This window comes from Arachis hypogaea, chromosome 12 (genome assembly GCF_003086295.3).
Source record: "Arachis hypogaea cultivar Tifrunner chromosome 12, arahy.Tifrunner.gnm2.J5K5, whole genome shotgun sequence".
NCBI classification, from domain to species: Eukaryota; Viridiplantae; Streptophyta; class Magnoliopsida; order Fabales; family Fabaceae; genus Arachis; species Arachis hypogaea.
Window position 1 is genome coordinate 118,719,715 of NC_092047.1, and position 19,506 is coordinate 118,739,220.

The 19,506-nt window shown below is 33.1% G+C and overlaps 2 protein-coding genes across 2 annotated transcripts; one reads left to right on the top strand and one right to left on the bottom strand.

Annotated features, from left to right (window-relative positions):
• Positions 1-4,857: 4,857 nt before the first annotated feature.
• LOC112728800 (probable CCR4-associated factor 1 homolog 11) lies at positions 4,858-6,109 on the bottom strand. Its single transcript, XM_025779103.3, has one exon. The coding sequence runs from the start codon at positions 5,809-5,811 to the stop codon at positions 4,954-4,956; it is 858 nt and encodes a 285-aa protein (XP_025634888.1). The 5' UTR covers positions 5,812-6,109; the 3' UTR covers positions 4,858-4,953.
• A 10,672-nt stretch (positions 6,110-16,781) lies between these two features.
• Positions 16,782-19,506, top strand: LOC112728803 (ubiquitin-conjugating enzyme E2 variant 1C). The gene is made up of 4 exons (XM_025779104.3): positions 16,782-17,120; positions 17,840-17,979; positions 18,514-18,639; positions 18,963-19,506. The coding sequence occupies exons 1-4, from the start codon at positions 17,087-17,089 to the stop codon at positions 19,101-19,103; spliced, it is 441 nt and encodes a 146-aa protein (XP_025634889.1). The 5' UTR covers positions 16,782-17,086; the 3' UTR covers positions 19,104-19,506.

Consider the following 19,506-nt stretch of genomic DNA (forward strand, 5'->3'; position numbering starts at 1 on the left):
GATATATTGTTAAAATTTATTTTAGATAGTCAACCTTGAGAAATGATCATATAGGAAATGTTAGATGACTAATACTTCTTTTTTCTATTTTTGTCTTATATTAACTAATTTTCTTTTTTAAATATTAAATGTATTAGTTTTCTAGTATTTTTTTAATAAAAAATTTTATTTACATACTGAAATTAATTATCAAAATCAAATTATTATGTATCTATGTATAAATATATAATTTAATTTATTTTTAATATATATTTTATATTTTAAAATATACTACGCACTAATAAATTTTAGTGATTAATTTTAATATATATTTAACGTGATTGTTTTCTAATACTTACTTAAAGTAATACTAGTGTCATTTCATCTAATTATACGTATATGACTTAATTTCTTAAGTATTCTGTTTGAAGTTCGATTCTTAAATTAACGAAAGAAAAGTGTATAATTTTTTTCTTTCAAAGTTTCGAAAGAGTATTACTCATTATTGTTTACATATATTTATGGACAATGAAATAATCTCTTCTTATATTAAAGTCTTCGGTTAAAATGTAACCTTATATGTTGCTCTTTAACTTCTTCAGTTGGCCTATAAAAAAGGTTGTTGATGTAGTTCAAAACTCCCTTAAAGTTTTCGTTTTATTAATAAATAATAGTAAAATAAAACAATTTTAGTTAACAATAAGTTACGTATTATAATTTCCCTTCTACGAAAAGGATATTTCATTCTGTGACCTGAAGAGACCTTGAGAATTATTATTATTATTATTATTATTATTATTATTATTATTATTATTATTATTATTATTATTATTATTATTTGCTTTTTCATAGAAAGTAATCTTGAAAATATGACAAACTTAAAATTTTTCAATTTAGCATTGAGCTATTGAAGATCCTTTTTTTACTTCCAAAACGAAAAGAATAAAATATTATACATCCACAAAAATCATTCATGAATAATTCATGAGAGAGGATAAATATAAAATAATGAACATGAAAATTGAAAGAATTAGTTGCATCATAAATAAATTAGAGAAAGAGTTGTTAAATGACAAGAACTGGAGAGAAAAATCGAGATATAAGTAGCTAAAAGAGAGAGACAAATTACTAGGAAATTTCAAGCCAGAAATTGACAAATAGAATTTGGGGATTAATTAGAAATAATGTAGTAGTGTCAGATCCTGAAGACATCACCTCGATGGCTGAAAACTATTTCAAAGAGCTATTTTCATCCACTAATCACTTTGATCCTGGAAAGGTGTTTGATAATTTCAGCCCTATATAAGTGACAGCTTCTATGAAGCGTAGGCTGCTGAAACCAGTATCAATGGAGGAAACAAAGGAGCCACTTTCAGTGTTTGCTCTCCAAGAGCTCCAGGTGATTAGGGATGGTAACGGATTTCCATGTTTCCATGGGACGGGAGGATCCCCCGTCCCCGCCACCCATAATCCGTCCTCACCCCGTCGTCACATCGGATAACGGGGGTTAAAAAAACTAAAAAAATAATAGAAATATGCACTATCACCAGCAACATTCAGTCATAAGTTCACAAACCATATCCAAACCAAATCAATCGGACACCAAAAAACACCTAAACCAACAAAACTTTCAAATTCATTCATTCAATTCTAAATCCATTTCAGTCAAACACAACTACATACCAAATTAATCAACCAGCCACATCAAACACCAATTTACATCCAGCCATCACTAACCAAAAACAAAATTTAAACCAAATCTAAAACTGTTTACCCTACCTTATACAAACCAGCCATCAACCATAAAAAACTACCAGATCCTCTGCAAACCCGTCTCAACCTTCATAAAAAAACAGAAGCAGATTTGAAAAAAATTAGAACAATATTTGTTAGTAGTAAATAAATCAATTTATGAAAAGAAGAAATTAAATCTGTTTTGAAAAAAAGAAGAAACACCTTTTTCTTCGCCAACTGTAACATCGTTGATGCCAGAACCTCCATCAGCAACGTCGCCTCTTTCTTCTCCAATCTCTCTTTACCGAACGTTATTTCTGCATGCAGCAGCCCCACGACCCTTCTCTCTTATTAGGCGCACGACGATGACGTTCTCCTCCGCTAGGTCATGGGCGCGATGAAGAACGATCTTGCTGGAAGCGGCAAAGATGACCCTCCTCTGACGCAACAAAGATGACGACGCTCTTTGACGCGACGGTGTTGCCTCTGACGCGACGATTATCCTCGGACTGGGTCAGGGTGGTTACGACGACATTCTCCTCGGCTCAGTCAGGCGCATGACGATGACGTCCTCCTCAGCTGGGTGAGACGCGTGACAGTGCAACGCAATATTCTCCTCGGGCAGGATTCTCAGGCATGCGACTGTTGTGGTGAACAGTGACCTTGAGATCAAGAGGGGAAAGCAGTAAGAAGGGGAAGCGCAGCGGTGAAGGTGGAGGAGGGTGGCGGCGCCGCAGCGATGAGGGGAAGGTTGAGATTGAGAGAATCGCTTAGGTAGCGTTTGATTTGAAGTATTGAGACAGAGACTGAAAGATTGAGACTCAGTATCATGTTTGTTGGCTCCTGGTACTAAAATTTCTGTCTCTATCCCTAAAATTTCAGTATTTCAATACCTCCAAAAAGTGAAGACACAGGGGACTGAAATTTTTAGAGACAGAGACTGAAACTTTAATAACACTTTATACATAAAATACTCTCATTTCAATTAATTAATTCCAATTTTACCTTTTGTACAAATTAAATTAGAGTTTCATTCTTGTTCTAATTCCGTCTTCCACTTTGCACCAAACAGAATACTAAAATTTATTTCTATCTCTGTCTCTTAGTCTCTGTCTCTCAATCTCAGTCTTTTAATCTCTGTCTCTCCACCAAACGCTACCTTAGGTTTTCAAACTTGATGAACTGGGAGGTGAGAAGTGACGGTTTAGAATTTTTGAAAGTGTAAAACTAATATATAAATCAAGGGTATTTTAGTCATTTCTTACGATGGTATTATACAGGTACTCACAGGACGGGGACCTCTATCCCCACTCCCTCCCTGTTTTTTATACAGGTCCCCGCCTCCTGCAGGGAAAAATAGCCTCCAAAACCATCCTTGCCATGCCTATAGGTGATGATGGGTTCACTGCAAAATTTTTTATTTCTCTTGGGATGTAGTATGCAATGATGTCTTTTAGAGCAGCAGGGAAGTTTCTTTGGTGGAGGAAGAATCTTAAAGGGCTTTAACATACTTAAATATGTTTGATTTCAAAGATTCCAGATGCCAAAGACATGACACAGGTCAGACCAATTAGTTTATCCTCAGTTTTTTATAAGATTATTTCAAAGAATCTAGTGCATAGATTGCAACATTTTATGAATGATCTTATTAACCTCAATCAAAGTGTTTTCCTGAACGGTAGACTGATTTCTGACAATATTCTTGCGACTCATGAATGTATGCATTATTTAAAGACTAAGAAATTTGGTTTGGAATATGAGATGACCATTAAATTGGACAAGAGCAAAGCGAATGATAGAGTTGAGTGAAGTTTCCTATAGTTTATAATGGAGAGAATGGGGTTTGATGCTAGATGGATATTTTGGATTTGGGAACTTGTCACTATTGTTTTTTACTCTGTACTTATGGAAAGACAACCTTATGACTTCTTTAAGCCAACAAGGGGAATCCATCAAGGAGAACTCTTGTCTCCATACCTCTCTCTTTTTTGTGGAGAAGATTTTTTTTCATACTACCCAGGGCAAAATAAGATGATACAAGGTATTCAAATTTATAGAAAAAGTCTAGCAGTTAGCCACCTTTTTGTGGATGACTCAATTCTGTTCTATAAATCTACAGAGAAATCCTGCACTAATATCCTAGCTCTACTCTATGACTACGAAAGACTCACTGGATAGAAGGTTGAATAGACAATGAAATTTTAGCTATAGTAATCCAAAAATCAAAACATATTAGAATTGGACATTTGAACATGGTATACATGCTAAGCTCTTCAGTTATTAAGTTTTTTCAACCAAAGAATTAGGAGTCATCCAAAATCATAGAAGCATGTGCATTTACTATTCTATACTATATTCTTCAACTAAGCAGCTCTTGCATTTCAAAAATCATCAAAGTAGCAAAATAAAAAGAGGGAAGGTTGTTGTCAACAGATGGTTTCAACTCAACTAAAATGCTTCTGAGCCAATGCATACTTGGATAGGGCATCCCTTTAGTCTCTTCTGAGGAAGAAAACACTACTATTAAAGATGAATTGATATTTTCTAATAAAAACTACATCAACCTGCACAGTACTAAGTAATGAATCTGCATCAGACACAATCTTATTTTCCGAGGCAGAAATAGCTATATGATTCAATAAAACATTATCTGAATTCTTGAGTATACATTAGCACAAACATTTCTGGAAAATATCTATTCAATCGTATATAATACTAACTACTAAGTAATGAGTATATGCAGAACGTACAATTTTTGAGGCATAAAGTAAGGCCAGAACTGCTTGCATTCATGTGCTCAACATTTTTTGTTACTCTATTATCATGTACAAGTTTTATAGGTAGCCCTAAGAATAGATGAAAATCTGCCCCCTTTGAAGATGTGAGTAAAGTATGACTTACAAACCATCAGTGACTCTTCCTCTGCTTCCATTTGAAGCAAAATTGGCCTCAACAACATCATCCATGGTTGCCTGAGAAGCAAAAATCAGAATCCAAAGCATTCCTCATCTAAGCGTTAAAATCCCACTCTACTTGAAATTCATTACTTCTAAAATGCACACTTCCAACAACAATGCTATCAATCTACTATTAACAAAAACACAATCAAAACGTAAAATCGAAGCTCATCTACACATACATGCATAATTTAAAGGAAATTTTCATTATTAAGGACTAACCACTTGCAAAGTCTACACAATTATTAAAACAAAAAGTTAAAAAGAAAAACTCGGAAAAATATCAAAAAATCTCTTCCAAACCATATAATACCCCAGCATATTTAGCCAAACCAGCATCATCCTCTTTACCGAAGTAAACTTCTCTTATCCTCCGGAAACCATGCAGGGTCAGCAAGCTATCTGAACCAGCTTGGTGACTCTTTCCAACAACCCGGTCCACCTTCAACATCTTGCAAACCCGGTCCAATCCTCCATACAGATTTGAACAGAACCTAATCAAGTGTTTCACATCAAAAACCCTATCCCCAAAGAAGACCCTAACCAACCCCAAAAATTTCCCCAATTCCACCGGCAACTGCTTCTGCGTCAGCATCTTAACCAAGTATCCGAAATCGTAAGCGCTGTGGAACGTTATCCACGAAACGTCGTCGTTGCAGACGAGCCCCGACGACATCATGAGCTCGGCGAAACGCCTCGACTCGATGCCGAATCTCAAATTACGGTCGAAATCGATGCCCTGGCGGCGGAGAAGCTCGACTGAATCGTGCGAGTGAGGGTCACGCGCCACGTCGAAGTCGTTGAAGTTGAATTCCCAAATGAAGTTCTCTGAGGTTCCGAGGTTCGGTAGGTTTCCCTTGTTGTCCGAAAAAGCGAGTCCAATCTGTATGATTGGGAGACTGTCGACGTTGGATTTGAGGACGGCGTAGTGGGCGGAGGGGCGGCGGAGGTTGGAATCGGCGAGGCGGCGAACTACGACGCCGGGGAACTCTGTGTCCATTGAGATTAGAGGGAAGGAACCGATGATGGAACGGATCAACTTGAACTCCGATTCGAGATTCGATGACCACACTGATCGTGTGACGATGACGGGGACGGCGGAGGAGGTGCCGTGTAGTGACGGCGGAGAAGGCACGATCATGGTGTTTAGCTGAAAAGAATCTCCGATTTTGTTTTTTGTTTTTTTTTTGGGGGAACGGTTACATTTTAGGGTTTGTAATAATGAAAATGAGAAGAAGGAGAAGACGAAGGAAGAGAAAGAGAGAGAGTGATTAAGAGTGTCATTGAATTTTTATAGGAAGAGAAAGAGATGAACAACATTTTGGTGTTTACGTAACTCTCCTTCCTTCTAATTACCGCTTTGGTAGCCAACTAGCCATTGCCCTCTTTCTTATTTCTTTCAACCTTTTTAATTAATTATAAATAAATTATTATGAATTACGTTAGTCGGTCCTCAAAATCTTTGCTACCTTTTTGTGTGCTGTGTGCATGTAATTACTAATTAGGACTCGTCAAGTGTGTTTAAAAATAAAAGTAAAAATAAAAATGTGTTTGTAAAATAAGAAAGTAAAGATTTAATTATTTTTAAATCAATGCAATGTGATTTATACGTAATAAAAATTATAATTATATTTATTATTATTATTATTATTTTATTTTTATTAATGTTCTAATTTTAAGTTTTGTATATTTTTATATATTTATGCAGTGTAATAATATCAACTAAAATATTAATTAAAATAATAAAAATGTTATGTTTTAATTAATTAAAAGGATAATTTATTATTCAAATTGATGACTATATGTATTATTATGTTGATTGGTTTTCATTTATGAGATAACAATCATGTTACATGATGGATAGATTAAAAAAAAAAAGTTCTACTCTAAAGTAGTTTTTGAGATTTATAAATTATATTAATTTAGTCTTTAATTTATTAATTATATTATTTATATTTTTAATATTGTAAAAAATGTATTTAGTTGATCTTTCGTTTTATTTTTGACTATTTAATATTGTTAGCGGCAATGACATGACAAATGAGTCTCACGTTATACATCATAAAATAATGTCGTACAGATTATGGCACTAAAATACTTTTAGAACAACATTGTTTGACAAATTTTGCGAGTTAAAATTTTAAAATCTCAAAATCTATGATCACTTCATCTTCTTCTTCCTAAGAAATTAAACACTTAACAATATACAATCTTCTGTAAATGTTGTTTAGGGTTTAAAAGGTGAAACTATTTGACGGAGTGGAGTTTGCTCGCACTCTGAGCTTTGTGTACTTTGAGAAAATGATGGTGAATTTAGAGAGCTAAACTATGATTAAGATGATGACTAAATATTATTGAATTATTTGTTTGTGTGATTTGTTTGGTTTAGTGTGCAGAAAAATAAGTTAAACAAAAATGGACCAACAAATTTGAGATGCAGCCCAAACTCCGTATGACCTATGCATGCACACAATATGTCTCACACATTAATCATTCATTGAGCAAACCCATTCTATAACTTCAAGTCTTTATCTAAAATGGGAAACGGCTGAACCAAGAAAAAGAAAACAAACCACATGTGTAAAAAATAAAAATAAACAAGTTGGTCAAAGTGATAGAAGCCCAGTTTAGTTACTAAACATGTTTAGTCCAATAATAATTGTTCACTTCAAGTGGCTAAAAGACAAAGAAGCTCAAATTGGCCCAAAGCCTTCATAAACCATTCGGTGATCACAAGGAAGCTTCCTCCAGAAACCAAAAGTCTAAAACGTGACTTTATGCCTTAGGAACTGGAAGCTAAAATTCAATTGAGTTTAATGTGCTTTGAAAGCTTCACACGTTATTTTATCTCTTGGGTAATGGAAATGAAAATTCAATTCGGTTTAATTCCATTTAATGCTTTCTTTGAAAGTTTTCTCTCTCTTCTCTCTCCTCTCTCTTGTTTTCAAACACTTCAATCTATCAAAGAAGAAGATAGAAGAATTAAGAAGTCACAGAAAAACCTATGAAGAAGAAAGGCTATGAAAGATATTTGCTACAGAAGGAAAGATTTGGAGAAAGACTTCAAGATTTTTGTTGCCAAGAAAAGAAAAGGATCAGCCTCGGCCAGAAAACAGATATTCCTTAGTAAAAAGTTTATTTTCGTTTTTGTTCCACCAAGACAAAGATAGCCTTTGAGTCTCAAGCTGGAAGAAGCAAAACTAAAAAGTTTGAAACTAGCTTGGGTCAGACACTCATCAACGCTCAGAATCAATTCGTAAGGCCAAAGTCAAGATCAATGGCCAAGATTGAAGAAGATGGAAGAAAAAAGATGAGAGAGATGCATGCAACAGATTCGGGCGATCTCTCTCTCTCCTCTAGTGAAGCTGCCGCTACTCTAATGTTGGAGAAGAAGACAGTGCTAGAGTTGAACGTGATTCAACCTTGGAAGCTTTACTCTTCTATATTAAGGGTGAACGGCTAAGGTTTGAAGGCAAGGAGTGAGAGCACACGTTTGGGTTTCCATAGCTCTTTGAGCTGTTTATTCTTCTCCTTCATGACTTTCATTGAATACTTCCTTTTCTCAATTTAGTCTGTCTATGTTTCATTGAGAGAAGGCAAAATGTGAGATTTTGTAAGAAAAAGTCAATGAGTGAAAAAAAACAAATAGTTAAAAAAAAAGCCATAGTTATCTCAAAAATTATTTGTATGTATTTCTGTTTTGTTGTCATGATCATGGGAAGATTCTATTGCAAGTTGGGTTAGCAATTTGTTGTTGAAAGTTAGGTTTTAGTCCTAGTCAAGTTTAGGTTGGGTTAGAATGTGGACTTGTTCCCTTACAAGTTGGGTGAGTACTTTGCTGTTGAAAGCTAAAGTGAGTCAAAGTCAAGTTCAGGTTGGGTTAGAATCTGTACTTGTCCTATATAGAATTGGGTAGATCCTAGGGAGAATTGGTGAATGTAATTATGTTAAAAGATAGTGAAATTCCATCATTGTTGTGATGGAGATTGGATGTAGGCTGCATTACACTTAGCAGCTGAATCAGGATACATCTTGGTGTGATTCTCTCTTCTCTGCTTCGTTTCTGCTTCATGCACTCAGGAGACAAAATGAAAATGTCTCTCAATCTATTACGAGACAAAATGAAAATGTCTCTCAACTTCTTATGAGACAAAAGTAAAAATATCTCCTGAAATTTCTGTACAAGGACAAAAGTAATGTTCTGCAAAAAGGGTAGCTAAGATTTAAATCCCCTTCTCTTAGCCACTGATTACCATAAAAAAAAAAGATGTAGTAGATAATTTTTTTATGCTTTTCTTCTACATCATCATTCCAGAGGAAAACCTCACGCCATGTTTTGTCCCTAATTTGTATGAAGTAGGGTTAGAAGTTATGAACATACAAACACTTAACAATCATTTTTAAGAAAAAAAACTTACATTGTAATTGAGATAATTGAAGAAGTGTTTATTTTGGTTAGTATCTGTTGCAAATCATCGGAGCACAGAACAACAATTGCACCCACAATATTTTGCCACCCATAAACCTGGAGTCTGACTTAGAGTTCTTAATGTTAATAGCATAGCGTTTTTTTTTAATTATGACTCACTTCCAATTATAATTCTACTTTTAGTTTTAAATAAAAACAACAAAAAAGAAGAACATTGGTGAACAAAGGCTGCGTTTGTTTTTTGTAAACAGGACAAGACATGACACTGAGACAGAGACATTAAAAATTACTCTTTATGTATTATGTTTGGATACAATGGACAGGACACTGATGTAATGTCTAGTATTCTGTTTGGATACATATAAACAAGACTAAAATATAATGTAAAATTACTAAAATAGGCCCATCTAATTTTAATTTTTATACCCATCTCTCACTGTCTCTGTCTCTGTGTTGCACTCCTTGGCTGCCACCCTAACTCTTCCTCTTCTCCACGACGTTGCCTGTTTCTTGCGCCGCTTCCAACTCGTTTTCCGTTAACAACACCTTCCTCCCCAATGTCAATTTTTCACTCTCTCTCTCTCTCTCTCTATTCATTTTGATTGTCGTTTTTGCTTCTTTAATTGTCGTTTTGTGTTTCTTGTTTCTTTCAAGATGCGTTCGAGAGACACCGCATGGTCTTCACGGTTGGGACTTCCATTGCCTCCGTTGCCACTGCTTGGATTGGTCTCTTTATTTCTCAGTGCTTTCCATTCATATCATCTGATTTGATTATTTGATTGGGTTCAATGATTGTAAGATTGGTTAATTTCTTGTTTCAGGGTATTCATTGCGCCATTTCCATGATGAAAAGGTTGAATAAAGGTTTGAATCAATTGAAAATGCTGTGAGTCTTTCTATATCTCGTTTTTTTTTCTTCTTAATTCTAATTCTAATTCTAATGCATATGTCTATTTCATATGTTTCTGTGTGGCAGATGAAACACAAGCATAATCTAGAACCACCTTGATCATTGGGATTGTTCCTTATTTCTAGTCCTTTTTGGTTTTTAATGATACGGTTATTCATTGAAGAACAAATGCACAATGGTGCTGTAGGGTATTGTAAGGTTAATTTGTAAGATGAACTATCATTGCTGTTAAGATTTTGAATGTATTGAAATTTAAAGGATTTGTAGTTTACAAACTTCCTATTTGAATTGCTATTGCTATTGCTTAGTCAAAACTGTGCTTGATACTGAAGATGCTACAGGTAGGAGTATTGCTTTGAATAAGCCAGCCTTTAAAAAAAAAAAAAACAGAATAGCAATACAGATATGACAAACCACAGTCAAAATTTTGTACCATTATTTAATATTTATTCATATTCCTCATCTTTGGTGAGATAGTTGCTTAAGACACTTATTTTGTTGTTTTCATTATTACATTTATAATGCATTTTTTTTTTCTATGTTGAGCAATGCTGCAAATTAAAGAAAAAGGTTTGTTTCATCAAATTTTATGTTATGGACAACACAAATCATTTCTTCTTGGTTCAAATTTATAATGGAAGAAATAAACAAACTCCTTATGATATAGGTATTTGGCAAGTGCGTCTCAATTTTCCCTTCAGGATAATTATGATATAGATATTCACACTTTTTTTAACTTTCTTGTTTAATTTAGTCAAAATGTGAAAGAAGAAAGTATCATTGCCTTGCTTTGGAAGCATGGATTAGTATTCTCTTTAGTGGGATAAAAAAGCAACTAATAAAAACTCAATCTGCACTAACAAATCAATCTCTCTAATAAAAACTCAATAACAAATCAATCTGCACTAATAAAAATCTGCATTAAAAAACTGCAGTAATAACAACTCAATGCAATAACAAATCAATCTTCATCTGCATTAACATTCTACATTATAAACTCAATGCAAAAAGGATACAAAATCCTAAATTCTGCACAAACATAAAGTCAAAATCTGCATTAAAAAACTGCACTAATAACAACTCAATGCAATAACAAATCAATTTCCATCTGCATCAACATTCTACACTATAAACTCAATGCAAAAAGGATACAAAATCTTAAATTCTGCACAAACATAAAGTCAAATTCTGCATTAAAAAACTGCACTGATAACAACTCAATGTAATAACAAATCAATCTCCATCTGCATCAACATTCTACACTATAAACTCAATGCAAAATTAAAACAAAATCCTAAATTCTGCACTAACATAAAGTCAAACTCTGCATTAAAAGTCTGCACTAATAAAAACTCATTGTAAAATACAAATTAGAACCACATAACTAATAAATGTATCACATGTCACATCCTAACACACAAATTAAACATAAACATAATACTAATTTCAGTCATTTGTTTATTGAGAAGAGATTAACTCTAACTCTAACTATACAATATTGCTCTGACAAATCCAGCTTTCTGAGTATGTCCTAGTGACCAAAAGGTTTTCTCCAGTTGAGGATTTGTGGAAAACTTGAGTGCAATCGAAATAATTTCATCATCTGTGAAGCCAAGTTCGCTAAGCATGTCACCAACCTTTTTTTCTTCATGAGTGTTTATCATAGCCTGAGCAAATGCATCCAAACGTTTTCCATGTTGATCAAACACATATTTTAGGGTCTCAGTTAGCTCCTTCATCATGTTGGTGTCCTTCGTCGCCTTAGATGAATGTGGCTTCTTTCCTTGTTTCCTCTCAGAGGATGAAGCCATAGAGTTAGATTGTTGGGGAACAGATTCACTGAAATCCTGAGTTGAATTGAACATAAAAAATTCTTCGTCATCCATTTCTTCATCTCCATCTTTTTGGACTTCTTCTTCAGCGTCATTGCCACTTACAGCATCCACTCCACTTGCTCTTTCTTTACAAAATATTTTCTCCAAACGCGGATACAGAGGAAAGGGCTTTCCTGGAGTATACAACCTTTGTCCTTGTTTCTAGGGAAAGGAATTACAAAAATATCATAAAAGGACAAAAATACATGTTGCACAAAATAAAAAGAATTTAGTAAATTCAATCTAGTAAACCAACCTTCAAATATGCAGCTAGGATCTCTTTGTTATCCACAACCACACATTGCTTCACATCATCCCATCCAAAACCGCTACAGGCTGCCATGTCAGCTGCAAATTGATACTTCTCTTTTAGCCTTTTAACTTTGTTCTTGCAATGGCTTATTTGAAAACTACCACCTGGAAATTTCTCATTCATTTTTGCCGTAAGCTTTTCAAAAGAACCAGGTCTAAACTGACCCGCATCAGCTCTTCTGCCTTCAATGACAAGCTCCTCCATAAAACCGACAAATGCTTCTGTCTCTTCGTCAGTCCAGACATGTCTGTCCATTTGTCCTTATAATCTAGATTAACTCAATCAAAATTCAAGTAAACATTTAAGATATACATAATGTATTCATTGTAATAACTCATAAAATATAATACATTTAATAAAGTGCTACATGTAATTCACATAATTAAAGTTTTACAATTAGCTCTTACAACAAATGTCCAACCAAATAAATTGAAAGATTCTAATAAAACACACATCTAACAAATAAATTAACTAATTGATTCGGGAATTCATCCAATCATTGTACATTTCGTTTGCTAAATTGTCTCGCCAAGCAGTCCAATCGTTGCTGCCCTCTATGCTCTCAATCATGTCATCATCGCCATCTTCATTACCACCATGATCATCTCCAATAAGCATTTGCTCCTCTTCAAGAAGTGTGTCCTCTTCAGGGTCGAATTCCATATTAAGCCGAATAAAGTTTTGTAGTAGACAACAAGCAATAATTATTTTATTTTGTGTCTTAATTTTGTAGAAACAAGGACTCCTCAAAATTGCCCATCTCTTCTTCAATAAACCAAAGCAGCGCTCAATAATGTTTCTAGCCGAAGAGTGCTTCTTGTTAAAATATTCTCGAAAATTCCTAGGAGCATTTCTACCATGAGCCCATTCTTGAACGTGGTATCGAGTATGCCTATATGGTGCTAGAAATCCCTTGCAGTTACTATAACCCGCATCTACTAAATAATAATTTCCTATAAATCGAAAGAGATACATTATGAGGACTATGGAATTTGAATGAGCTAAAAACATTGAAATGTTTATGTTACCCAAAAATTAATACTTACATACCAATTGGTATCTTGAGGTTATTACGACGTGAAATGGCATCTCTAAGGATTCTTGAATCCGAAGCGGATCCTTCCCATCCACTAAGTACGTACACAAAGTTCATATCTCGATTGCATACGCCTAGGACATTAGTTGATATCTTACCTTTTCTTGTTCGGTATCTTGATTTATCTTTTTCAGGGACAGTCACATCTATATATGTTCCATCTAATGCTCCTAGACAACCCTAAACCAAAGAAATTGAAGTGTCAAGACTAATTCTAGACAAAATTATAGATTATACAAAACTACTACCTCAATTATTTACTAAATTTACCTTAAACCATTTCCATCTGGGATCTATGCAGTCATCTGGAACAGGAACAGCTTTTGCAAACAATAGACTTTGGACACGTATGACCGAGGATAACACCTTATTGAAATACCTACTTATTGTTTCTCCTGACCTATAAAATCTAACTTGAAGCGTGCGATTCTTTTTATGATGAGCTAGTATTATTAAAAACGTAATCACTTGTTCAGGTATACTTACACGACATTCATCTCTTAATCCACCTTGAACTTTTAGTAACTCGCACAATCTTCCTAATGCATCTACGCTCATCCTTAATTCCCAAATACAATTTCTATCGCCCCTTCCTATTAAGCGGTTTAATACATTCCGTCTTAAGGGATTAGTATTAATTTCTCTATTTCTAATCAACAAATGTCCTCTTCTCCTTTTTCTCAAATATAAAAATACAAACATCAAAACTAATATCGTTACTACTTCAAGCTCAGCCTGAATCATAAAATAAAAAAAAATAAATCGTCTAAATTGCTCAGAGCGATCCGATGGTTCCATTCTTTCCTAAACAACACATAAAAAATAACTTATATAATTAACACATTCTAAAAATTATCAGCAACAATAAACATAGCAGCCATAAGAGCAACAGCAACAAAACTCACTAATTATATTAATTTTTAGTTCAAACTAATAATAAGAGACAAATTCAATACAATTTTTTCATTCATTCTTTTATTATGAACATAATACATCAACATATTAAAATTCAAAATAATTTTTTCATTCATTCACACTATCATTGTAAACATTTGAGATTTTATCAAAGAAAATAATGTAGCTCTTATTTTTATATGATTTTCAGATTGAAAAATCATAAAAAAATTAAAAACAAAAAAAAATGAAAATAAAGCAGAACGAAATACTTTTTAATAGAAAAAAACAAAAATAAGAAGCAATAAGGAGAGATGCAAAGTAATACCTGGTTATGTGACCGATAAAGAGAAGAACAGTATTCCAAGAATTGTAACAGGAACAAGCGATAATTGGCTATTAGAAATATTGGTATTAGATTAACTGCACAAAAAAATCAATAAGAAAGAGATAAGAAGATGAAAAACCAGAAAAGAGAAGAAGATAAAAAAAAAACAAGACAAGAATAGGAAACAAAAAATAAGATACAGAATCAGAAAGAAGAAGAAGAAGAAAGAGAGACAGAAACAGAGAACAAGAAGAGGATATTATTGTGAAAGAAGTGAAGGAAGAGGAAGAACAGAACGAAGTACAAAATCACGATAGAAAGAGTAAGAAGAAGATCAACAGTCGAAAGAGAGATCAAGACGAAGAGAGAGTACCTGGAAACGCCGGCAGAAAAGTTTAGGTTAGGTTTTTCACAAGAAGAAGATCAAGAGTAGAAGCAGAGAGCAAGAAGAAGAGAGAGTATTGGAAACGACGGCAGAAAGCTTAGGTTAGGTTTTTCACAAGATAATAAAAGGGGGTAATTGGGGAATAATGAAAAATTACTATGGGCAAAAAAGGAAAAAATTTTCATTAAAAATCCCGTGTCCACCTTCTTATTTCCGTGTCCACCAGTGTCTTTCGTTTAAAAGTGGACACAAAAATGAAAAAAAGTGTCCCAGAGACACTGTGTCCACTGTCCATGTCTCTCTACCCAAACACGTTTTACATATGTATTGTCCATGTCTTTGTGTCCTGTCCACCATAAACAAACGCAGCCAAAGAGAATAAGAAAAATGATAGAGAAATGCTGTTAAAATTAGGGTTAAAATAGATAGAGAAACTACATCGAATCAAATAGTTTCAACTGGCAATTCAACTGTCCGTTACATACTCTAACGTGACATGCCAGTGCCATATCACTGTCGATGACAAGATTAAATGGCCGAAAATAGGATGAGGGACTAATTAAGTACATTTTTTACAATATCAAAGACATAAATAGTATAATTGACAAATAAGAAACCAAACTAGTATAATTTGTAAATTTCATAAACTATTTTAGAGTTTAGCTAAAAAAATCAGTTATTAAGTATAAAAAATATAAAAAAATACTATATGCATAATTTTTTGTCAATCAAATTTAACTAAAGTAAATAATAAAATTTAAATGAGTAAATGAGTGAGAGTAATAAAAAATGATTTTTAATAGTCTTAAACCATTTTAGTTGGACTTAATTAATAAAACAATTTATACATTTATTGTTACTCAAAAATATATATTTAATATCTTATAAAAAAGTATTATCAACTTATCATACTATTTTAAATACAATAAACTATTTGTCTGATACGTAGTTAATTATTTTATTAGGCATATTTTTACCATTCTAATAATTGATTATTAACTTAAAACAATGTGTGAACTAATATTATAAATATTCACACAAATACATAATACTTATCTTTTATGTAAATTGAACTTTAATATAAAATAATTATATACCTACATTAAATATCACGTTAATAACAATAATTACTATACATGAATTGATTAAATAATTATCTAAAAAATAAAATTAATTAAATAATCATGTAAAAGATTGTATACAATAAATAAATCAAAATTAAAGTCGTTTAATATACATAAAACATTTTTATTACGGCATCTACTTATTTCTTTTAGTAACATTACTTTTGAAAATATCACAAAAAAATATCGTTTAATTTTAATGTACCAAAATATAAAACGTTTTATACAGTGTATAATTATATTAATTTTTTTAAATAATTATTATGTAAAAAATAATTATTTTTATTAATATGACATTATATAATTAGATGTAAACATAAAATTATTTTATAATAATAATATATTAAAATTAAATTAAAAAAATATTATTTTTAAAAATTCTAAAACAAGCGAGCTTATTAGAAGCAAATGGGCCCTTTGGTCCAATAGGAAGAAATTATGCGAGTTAAGTTGGTTAAATGATAATTAAGTTGGGTTGGTTTAGTAGTTAGCTAAATAAGTGTCAGAAGTTTGAATTTTGTTTTGTGCATGTAGCAATTTATTGGTCAGTGATAAATTCTGAAATGAAACTCAATACCACAGCGTATTAGTCTTTGACCTGTCGGGTTGGAGGATATCGTAAAAAACAAAAAAAATTGATTAAATAATCAGTTTTTATTTAAATAAGTGTTTGAATTTTAATTTTTGTAGATAAATGATTTATTGGCCAATAATAAATCTTGAAATAAAAAATAAGACGCATTATTTTTTGTTTTTGTTTTTCTCTTATTCTCTCTCTCTTCAATTTTCCATTTCTCATCATTAAGTAGACAAAATCCATAATATTACTACATTACCCTCTAGTCTCACATTTTTTTCCTCCTTTTTCCTTTGTTCCCTTATTCGTCAGTCGCGCACACACACACACCCTATTCTTTCTTTTCTTCTCTTCCCAATTCCCAATTTCACCGCACCCCAGATTCTCTCCTTCGCCTCTCTCTGCGTCTTCCCTCACCAAACTTCGATTCTCTTTCATCAGATCCGCAACATCCACATCGCCAAAACCCCTCTTTCTGCTATATCCATGACGCTTGGCTCAGCAGGATCCAGTGTCGTGGGTGAGAAACCCTTATTATACACCTCAACCGTACCTTTTCCTTTATAATATCTCTCTCGTTTTCTTTATTTTTTCTTTTTCTTTGTTGATTTTTTTGTTTCTTCGAGTTTCTAGATTTTGCTCATGTTTGTGTGCCGTTGACCTAGAACATTCGATGCGTTATTTTTTTCTCGTTAAAAACAATAATTAATAAATATAATATGTATGTTTTCTTGTTTCGTTTTATGCCGGTGGAATTTTGGATCGTGATTTCAGTTTTCTCAGCTGGGGCTTTTATTTGTTGATATTTTTTTGTGGGTTTACTTTGATTGATGTATTAATAGATTAGCCTTTTGTTTGATTTTGTGCATTTCGTTTGTAATTTGAATTTTTATTCGTGGGGTTGAGAACTTGAAAACTTGAAATGATGGTTAGTCATTAATAATACCTTGATTGAGTGATAAATGGATTGTTGCATGAGTTAATTCTGCCATTTTAATTACTGAGATTGTTCATGAAACATGTTTGTGATGATTTTGAGGTTTAATAGATATGTTACACTTGTTTTGGGTTTAAATAAATACGTTTGTGTATAAGTATGCATTATTGAAATGTTATTATGAACCACTGTGTGGCAATGTAAATTATTTCTCTTTGATATTAGAAGATGCTAATTTTTCAGCTCAATTTAAGATTGGTAGTGTGAGTTGTTAAGTGTGTGTTGTTTATTCTCGGTTGCAGTTCCTAGGAACTTCAGATTGCTGGAGGAACTTGAACGCGGAGAAAAAGGTATTGGAGATGGCACAGTTAGCTATGGAATGGATGATGGAGATGACATTTACATGCGCTCTTGGACTGGAACCATCATCGGCCCCCACAATGTAAATAGCTATGTTGCCGCATTACTTCAATTTTTCCTTTTGTATGTGTGCATTTCAGCTTATTTTGTTTAAACTATTGAATTAACATGAAGCAATTAGCTTAATCCTCAATGCTAGAATCAATTAAAGTGTGGAAGTTAGACTTTCTAAAATTTGAGACCTTACTCGCAGCTCTTAGCAACGGAGCATGTGTTTGTGCAAGATTCAACTACCCTGTCTATCTTTCTGAAACTTAAGTATGCATGATGACGTTGATGACTGCTAACTTATAATTGGTAGTGTTATTGATAATAGAATGACATAGTGTATCATATATATATATATATATATATATATATATATATGACCTTTTGTTGGGGTGTTGGATCGTTGCTATTGCCTGATTAATGTAGCGTATTTGCTCCAGTTGTAGAGAATTCTAGATTATAAGCTATTTATCTATCTATAAATTTCAAAGTTTAATTTAAGTACATCTTTTTCTCTGTAATTTACTTGAAATAATTGTGTAATTTTTCAATTTTTTTTCTCTGTTAGACTGTTCATGAGGGAAGAATTTATCAGTTGAAGCTGTTCTGTGACAAAGACTACCCAGAAAAGCCCCCAAGTGTTCGGTTTCATTCAAGGATCAACATGACTTGTGTTAATCATGAAACTGGAGTGGTATCATTTATAATTCCATACATGCTTTCAGCTTTTAAATATTTCTTGTTTAGAGCATGATGTTTTCTGATACATAAACTATGCTTACTACGACGTTTTCCACTTGAATTCTCTTTCGATAACTTTGAGATGAATGATAGCATATAGTTCTAACTAATGAGAGGAATATCGAAATATATTCCTCCTTCCCGGTGATGAGAAAGTGCAGGGTTGCCTCATCCCCATCCCTTATCACTTACGGTTTATACATGGTTTTCTGATTTAACGAACTTGATGGCAAATTTTCTTTGTAGCAAGATTTATAGACTTGTGAATGAAAACAGGTTGAACCAAAGAAATTCGGCCTTCTCGCAAACTGGCAAAGAGAGTACACTATGGAGGACATACTTACCCAGCTGAAGAAGGAAATGGCCGCCCCTCATAACCGGAAGCTTGTCCAGCCACCAGAAGGCACCTACTTTTAGCGTCCAAGGTCGCATATAGATGTCGGGATCATATTGCATTCGCAGTATGCAATATATAGTGTGTCATGCCTTTTGTGGATCATTCTGAATTCAAGATCATATTAGGGGAATGCCCCCCTCCCCAACCTCCCAAAAAAAAAGCTTCATATTTTCCCTCCCATGGCTTCAGAGTTGTTTTTAATTATCTTTGTTAACTGTGCTGAAGGGGATGCTGTTTGATTAAAAAAACAAAAAATCAAAACTGTGTGTGTCAAATATTGAAAGCAACTCTTTTTAAGTAGTAATGTTCCCTTCGGATTAATGCTTTCAATTTTCCGCTTTTATTTTCTTTCTTTCTTTATTTTTATGCATTGTAACATGTAAGTAAGCTGAAGCCAAATGGAAAAGGGGCTATTTCGATTTA